The sequence below is a fragment of the Mobula birostris genome, chromosome 20, assembly GCF_030028105.1.
Source record: "Mobula birostris isolate sMobBir1 chromosome 20, sMobBir1.hap1, whole genome shotgun sequence".
NCBI classification, from domain to species: domain Eukaryota; kingdom Metazoa; phylum Chordata; class Chondrichthyes; order Myliobatiformes; family Myliobatidae; genus Mobula; species Mobula birostris.
Window position 1 is genome coordinate 65,032,039 of NC_092389.1, and position 7,963 is coordinate 65,040,001.

General features: G+C 45.1%; 1 protein-coding gene across 1 annotated transcript; it reads right to left on the bottom strand.

Annotated features, from left to right (window-relative positions):
* Nucleotides 1-6,944: 6,944 nt before the first annotated feature.
* On the bottom strand, nucleotides 6,945-7,280 carry LOC140185359 (MAP/microtubule affinity-regulating kinase 3-like). The gene has a single exon (XM_072238743.1). It carries the CDS (start codon nucleotides 7,278-7,280, stop codon nucleotides 6,945-6,947), a length of 336 nt encoding a protein of 111 aa, XP_072094844.1.
* Between the last annotated feature and the right edge of the window lie 683 nt (nucleotides 7,281-7,963).

Consider the following 7,963-nt stretch of genomic DNA (forward strand, 5'->3'; position numbering starts at 1 on the left):
ATAAACACACAGAGATGCAGACATACACAAATACTTTAAACATGACTACAGTTTGCATTTTGAACGTTTTAAGATGGAGGCACCTATTTTGTGAACAGTTTGAAATGACTCTTGCTCTGGGATAATCGAATGTGCTTGTGGGGATGTCAGCGGGTTTGGGGGTGCACGTGGAAATGGAGCTGCACATTGATTTGCGGATGTGCGAAGGTTTCAGGGTATGTTGGTGAATATGGATTTTGGAGTGTCGGTGAATTTGGGGGTGCACACTGCTTTGGGCGTTTGAGGGTGCACAGAGATTTGGGCGTATTTAGGTCTGCGCAGAGATTTGGGTATCTCGGCGGATTTGGGGAGTCCGTGGAGTTCGGGCTGTAATGAATCTCAAGGCTGTTTCATTTATAGACACTTTACGAACAAATGCACTTCAAAATGTGAACTTTGTTCCTGCTATTTGATTTGAGGTGGAGTGTTTGAAATGATTCTTGCTCTGTGATAATCTAATGTGCATGTGGAGATGTTAGCGGGATTTCGGTGGATTTCGGGGTGTCGGCAGGTTTGGGGTGCGCATGGATTTGGCGATGCACACTGATTTGGGGGTGAACACTGAGTTAGGGTTTGCGGATGTGCACAGATTGGGGAGTGCACACAGATTTGCAGATATGGGAATCCCGGTGGATTTTAAGGCGTTTTGAATCTCGCCTTGATGCATAGTTTAATAATAAATACAACCTGAACTTCGACCTCTGTTCTTGCTATTTTTTAAGTTGGAGGCAGATAATTTGAGAACTGGTTGAAATGATTCTTGCTCTGAGATAATCTAATCTGCGTGTGAAGGAGTCAACGGGTTTGGTGTGCGCACAGATCGGGGTATGTTGGTATATTTATGCCTGTTGGCAGGTTTGGTGTGAGCACAGGTTTGGGGGTGCACACAGATTTGAGGATTGTGCTGATTTAGAAATGTTTTGGCGAATATGGGGTACACAGGAATTTGTGCAGACATAGCGATTTGTCAGCGAATGTGGGGTACACAGGGATTTGCGCAGACTTAGGGGTTTGTCAGCGAATATGGAGGTGTCGATGGATTTGGAGGCACCAACTGACACGGGAGTGAGGATCAGTTTGGGGAGGTGCGAAGACTCAAGGAGATGTCAACTAGAATGGGAGAATATGCATGTTAATATGTGTTTCGAACTTAAACTTTGTTCTTGCCACTTTTCAAGAGGAGGCAGCAGTTTTGTGAATTGTCTGAAATGATTCCTGCTCTGCGGTAGTCTCATGTGTAGGTGTAAGCACGGATTTTGAGTACGCACCGATTTGGGGGTGTGCGCATGTTTCCCGATTTGTCGGTGAATCTGGGGGTGGTTACAGATTTGGGGTGCACGCGGCTTTACGGATGTGTTCGGATTTGGGGGTATGCCAGCGAATGTGTGAGTGCACTGGGATTTTGGGGTGTTACGATCAAAACAGAACACCCCACGTTTGTTCCGATCTAACAAAGGACCAGCAATAATAGATCACGACCGGAAGCAGGTTCCATTAGTAAAACGACTATTTTTATTCGTAACTACTTAATATATAAAACATCAGTCAAAAAAACAGAAAAAAAATGTGTGTGTATAAATGTGTATGTAGCTCCCAACAGTTAAGCTTAGGAGCATGTCTGGAAAGTCTTTTTCCCCAAAAATCAGTCGTAAGCATCCAGTGTTAATAATATTGAGACGTAGTTACGAGGGGATTGTGAGACTGAGTAAACTGAGTGACAGCACCGCCGTCCGAAGTCAAAATCCCCCGAATCCACACAGATGTATCCTTTGACTCGAGTGGTCGTCACAACACCCCTTGACTACTGTACAAGGGAAGACGGAAAAAAATGTGATGCCACTAATTCTTCCAAAACCCACGAAAGGATCAATTAAAGTGACAGTTACTTTAGCCACAGGAACTGTGTCGATCTTTCAATAATTCTCCGGGCAGGGAGAACTATCAAAGTTGTCCGTACTTTGCAACGTGCCTGTCCCAAGCTCGTGGCCCGATGCTTTCCGATGATAGTAGTCCATGGGGGAGACCCATGTCTGCTTTCCCCGGAAAGTCACCGAGTCACAGACTCACTCGCTGATTCACCGGCTTTTCGAGCACAAACACAGTTCATAAATATTCTCTCTCTTTGGCTGTCACTCAGAAATCAGCCCCGCCTTTCATGACGTCACTCAGTCCCGCCTCTTAAAGTGACGCTCGGAGTTAATGAAACGAGAACTCGTAACAGGGGCATCGGTTGCTTTGGGGTGCACACTGACTTGAAGGTTGAATGTGGGTTTGTCGGTGAGCACGGATTTGTGGGTGCACACAAATTTGTTGATATGTGCAGAGTAGGTATGTTGATGGACTCGGGGGTGAACACTTACTTGGGAAAGCCGGTGGGTTTGGCGGTGTATCAAATCTCAAGGTTTTTCCCTTTATACAGACTTCCATAATAAATGCAATATGAACATTAATCTCTGTTTTTGCTTTCTTTAAAAAAAAAATACGGAGACAGTTATTCCGTGAAATGATTCTTGCTCTGGGATAACCTAACGTGCATGTGAGGCTGTGTGCTGATTTGGAGCTGTGACGAACCTCGAGGCAATTTACAGTGGCAGCATACTGTATACAATTTGTCGGGACAAACTAACTCCCACATATGGTCTAAATATTAATTCATTAATGTAATCACAATCTGTCACCGTGGGGGTTGCGCCTGTCAGATGTTATCAGGTGATCAGCGCGGTGAAATATCCGGTCACCTCGGTGTTTCAGTTCATTAGTAAAGCCGCGGGATCTTTCCCACCACCGACGTCAGGCTAACCGGTCTATAATTCCCTGTTTTCTTTCTTCATCCCTTCTTGAAGAGAGGGACAACATTAGCCACCCTTCAATCCACAGGAACTGATCCTGAATCTAAAGGACATTGGAAAATGATTACCAATGCGTCCACGATTTCTAAAGCCACCTCCTTAAGTACCCTGGGATGCAAACTATCAGGTCCTGGGGACTTCCCAGCCTTCAGACCCAACAGTCTATCCAACACCATTTCCTGTCTAATATACATTTCCTTCAGTTCATCCATTACCCTAGGTCCTTTGGCCACTATTACATCTGGGAGATTGTTTGTGCCTTCCCTAGTGAAGACAGATCCAAAGCACCTGTTCAACTCGTCTGCCATTTCCTTGTTCCCCATAATGAATTCACCCGTTTCTGTCTTCAAGGGCCCAGTTTTGGTCTTAAATATATATTTTTTTTCCCTTTTCACATACCGAAAGAAGCTTTTACTATCCTCCTTTATATTCTTGGCTAGTTTACTTTCATACCTCATTTTTTCTCTGCGTATTACCTTTTTAGTTATCTTCTGTTGCTCTTTAAAAGTTTTCCAGTCCTCCGGCTTCCCACGCATCTTTACTATGTTATACTACCACTCTTTTATCTTTATGCTGCCCTTTACTTCCCTTGTCAGCCACGGCCTCTCCTTACTCCCCTCGGGATCTTTCTTCCTCTTTGGAATGAACTGATCATGCACTTTCTGCATTATTCCCAGAAATACCCGCCATTGTTGTTCCACTGTCATCCCTGCTCGGGTATTGTTCCATTGAACTTTGACCAGCTCCTCCCTCATAGCTCCATAGTTCCCTTTGTTCAACTGTAATACTGACAGTTCCGATTTTCCCTTGTCCCTCTCAATTTCTAGATTAAAACATCATATTATGGTCACTACCTCCTAATGGCTCCTTTACCTCGAGGTCCCTGATCAAATCCGGTTCATTGCACAACACTAAATCTAGAATTGCCTTCTCTCTGTTAGGCTCCAATACAAGCTGTTCCAAGAATCCAGCTCAGAGGCACACCACAAACTCCCTTTCTTGGGGTCCAGTACCAACATGATTATTCCAGTCTACCTGCATGTTGAAATCCCCCAGAACAACTATAGCATTACTTTTGCTACAAGGCAATTTTAACTCTTGATTCGACTTACACCCTACATCCAGACTGCTGTTTGGGGGCCTGTAGATAACTCCCATTAGGGTCTTTCTACCCTTAGAATTTCTCAGCTCCATCCATACTGACTCTACGTCTCCTGATTCTATGTCCCCCCTCGCAAGGGACTGAATATCATTCCTCACCAACAGAGCCACCCCACCCCCTCTGCCCATCAGTCTGTCCTTTCGATAGGACGTATACCCTTGAATATTCATTTCCCGGGCCCTGTCCACTTGAAGCCATGTCTCTGTTATTCCCACAACATCATACTGACCAATTTCCAACTGTGCCTCAAGCTGATCCACTTTATTTCTTATACTCCGTGCATTCATATACAATACTTTTAATTCATTACTCCCCTCACCTCCCATATCAATTCCTATTTCACTTGGCCAGACTGTACGATCCCTTCTTGAGCTCTCTGCTCCGCTGATTCTGTTGTCTTTAAATTATATTCAAGTTTAAAACTTTCATGATGTTTGGATGTGATACAAGCATAGGCTTTAAGATTGTGTCGTGACGCAGTAAAGTGGCCCCTCCTTTCGGCTTCATTGATTGAAACAGGACAATTACCCTTACAATTGCGGACGCTGACGCTGATAGCAGCAGAATGGATTGATTTGAGTGGGCAAATAAATTATCATGTGTTAAAGAACTGTGGGAACATCACACAAAGGTGTTTATAGTTTTGGGTGCCAGGGTTCTTATCACGGAATATGGGTGTGTTGGGTAATGCAATATCTTCCACTGTCGCGTTCTCGATAACACAACCTTGTTATTAGATAATTAAGAAATGCGCTTATGATTTCTTAACAATTTTACAGATGGTGTCACTGGAAAAGAAATTCGTCCTCATCTCCGTCCTAAATTTACTCCCCCGAATCTTGAGGCTATGCCTTCTAGTTCCAGTATCAACTACCAGTGGAAACAACTTACCGGCCTCTTACCTTATCTACCCGTTTCATACTTTTATATGTTTCCATAAGATCTCCTCTCATCATTCTGAATTACAGCGACTATAGTCCCAGGCAATCAATCTATCCTCACAGCCTAACGCCCTCATCTCAGGAACCAGACTGGTGAATTTGCTCTGTACCGCCTCCAATCTTTGCAACCTCCTTTGCAATCTTCCAATCCTCTGGTACTTCTACCGTCCCTATTGATGATGGAAATATCATCGCCAGAGGCTCGAAAATCTCCTGTCTTGCTTCACACGGTAGACTGTGGTACATCTTCTCTGGTACTGGCGACTTTACCAACTTAATACCTTTCAAAAGCTCCAGCACAGCCGTTTTCTTAATGACTATCCACTCAAGCGCGCCAGTCGGCTGTAAGTCATCCCCACAATTGCCAAGGTCCTTTTCCCTGGTGAAGACTGAAGGAAAGTTTTCATTAAGTACCTCCGCTGCCACCTACGTCTGCATGCACTCGATTCCAGTATCGCAACTGACTGGTTCTATTCTCGCACAGCTCATCATCTTGCACTTTACATACCTATAGAATGCACTGGAGTTTTCCTTAATCCTGCTCACCAAGGCCTTTTCATAACTTCATTCCTAAATTCCTTCCTGAATTCTGCCCTGCAACATCGTAATTTTGCAGATCTCTAACAGTACATAGTCTCCTGAACATTTCGTAAGTTTTTCTTTTCTTCTTGACTAGATTGTCCACATCCTTTGTGCACCATGTTTCTTTTTTTTTACCCACCCACCCCTTCCCTGCCTCAATGGAACATCCCTGTGCAGAATGCCATGCAACTGTTCCCTGGACATCTGTCACATTCCTGCTGTGCATTTCCTTGAGAACATCTGCTTCAAAGTCATGTTCACAAGTTATAACATAGAAACCCTATAGCATAGTACAGGACCTTCAGCCCACAAAGTCGTGCAGAACATGCCCCTAACTTAGAAATTGCTAGGCTTACCCATAGCCCTCTATTTTTCTAAGCTCCATGTACCTCTCCAAAAGTCTCTTAAAAGACTTCATCTTCACCACCGTTGCCGGCAGAATTCTGCACTCAAGCACTCACCACTCTTTGGGTAAAAAACGTACCCCTGACATCTCCTCTGTACTTACTCCCAAACACCTCAAACCTGTGTCCTCTTGTGGCAACAATTTTAGCCCTGGGAAAAAGCCTCGGACTATCCACACGATCAATGCCTCTCATCATCTTATACACCTCTATCAGGTCACCTCTCATCCTCCGTCGCTCCAAGGAGAAAAGGCCGTGTTCACACAACCTGTTTTCCTAAGGCATGCTTCCCAATCCAGGCAACATCCTTGTAAATCTCCTTTGCACACTTTCTATGGTTTTCACATCCTTCCCGTAGTGAGGCGCACAGAACTGAACACGGTACTCCAAGTGGAGTCTGAGCAGCAACATTACCTCTCGGCTCCTAAATTCAATTCCACGGTTGCTGAAGGCCAATACACCGTTTGCCTTCTTATATAGGCATCCGTAAGTCTCCTGAGATCATTGATTTGTGCTTTGGAAGGTTTCAATGGGCAAGGTTGTATGGAAGACCGGCAGATGCCCATGCTGCAAGTCTCCCCTCTCCACGCCACTGACGTTGTCTTAGGGATGGGCATTAGGACCCATACAGCTCTGAACCGGTGATTTTGCAGAGCAATGTGTGGTTAAGTGCCTTGCTCAGAGACACAACACGGTGCCTCAGCCAAGGCTCGAACTAGCGACCTTCAGATCACTAGACGAAGGCCTTAACCACCTGGCCACGCTCCACACATGTGCCCTCTTTATTTTTCATACAAAATCCCTGGTTTTATTAACAAACAATACAAAGTTACAATGATCTATAATAAAACACTGTTTAGCCTCAACCAGATATTAATGTTCATTTCTGGGTAGTCTTCAGGAAGTTTATCAGGGCTTCACTCTTTCAGACATTTGCTGGATAGATTCAAGAGTTAAGGGGCTTCAATTATGTGATAGACTGGAGAAGAAATGGTAGAAATGTCTTTTGCAAACTTGTAGGATTTAGCTGTGTTTTGTGGATAATTTTTATTGCAACCTCTCTTCCAGTGAGGATGTGTCTAGCCAGCTTTACCTTGGCAAAGTTTCCCTTGCCTATACTTTTCAAAAGCCTATAATTTCCTATGTGTGCCTGTTCATCAGCACAACAGGTAATCGAATTACAGCATCGTGCTCCCCCAGGTCGGGCTGACCGAGAAGGAACTTCTGAACGGCCATCTATATGTGAAGTGTGATGTTCTGTTTCGCGGTCATTCACCGCAGGTAATGGCGTTCGAGGAGACATTTTGTTTTTCTTCTCGTTGCAATTTAGCGCCGGAGTAATTGTCGCAGACTCAGTTCAACACAGCATGTTCACAATCGGTGGGCTTTCACTTCAGCCAGCTCCACGAATTGTATTTTGTACTGTGTGACATTCAGCAGCCTTTAACAAGTACACACCTGGTGAAGTCAAACACACTTTACTGCCGTCCACATTTTACATCTAAATAATGTGCCAGGGGGATTAAGAGATGTTCTAGTGCAATAATTTTTCAAAGGCTGCCAATTGTTGAGGTCTATGCCCAGAACCTGCGACACAAAGGTAAACCCGCTGTCTTGTCAGCCTCAAGAACAAGGCCGGGCTTCAGTGGGGCGGACGCTCAGCGGCCAGCGCACAGTTTCCCGGCTCCGGACACGAAAGACGTAACGATCCAAACTCGGCTTCTTGCTCGCCAAACATGGAGGCCGCGGGGAGAGAACGATGCCGTCGTGTGGCCAGAGATGCTCGTGTTGCCGGGTGGGTGGTTGGGAAGGCGAGGGGGAAAGAGATAGAGAGGGTCTCGTGAAAATGGCTGCCCCGCTCTCCCAGACTCACAAATGTGCCTTCTTAACTACAGTCAACCTGCGCAGCTGCTTTGAGCGTCCTATGGATTCGGACCCCAAGAGCCCTCTGACCCTGCACACGCTCAAGAGCCTTGCCATTAAAAC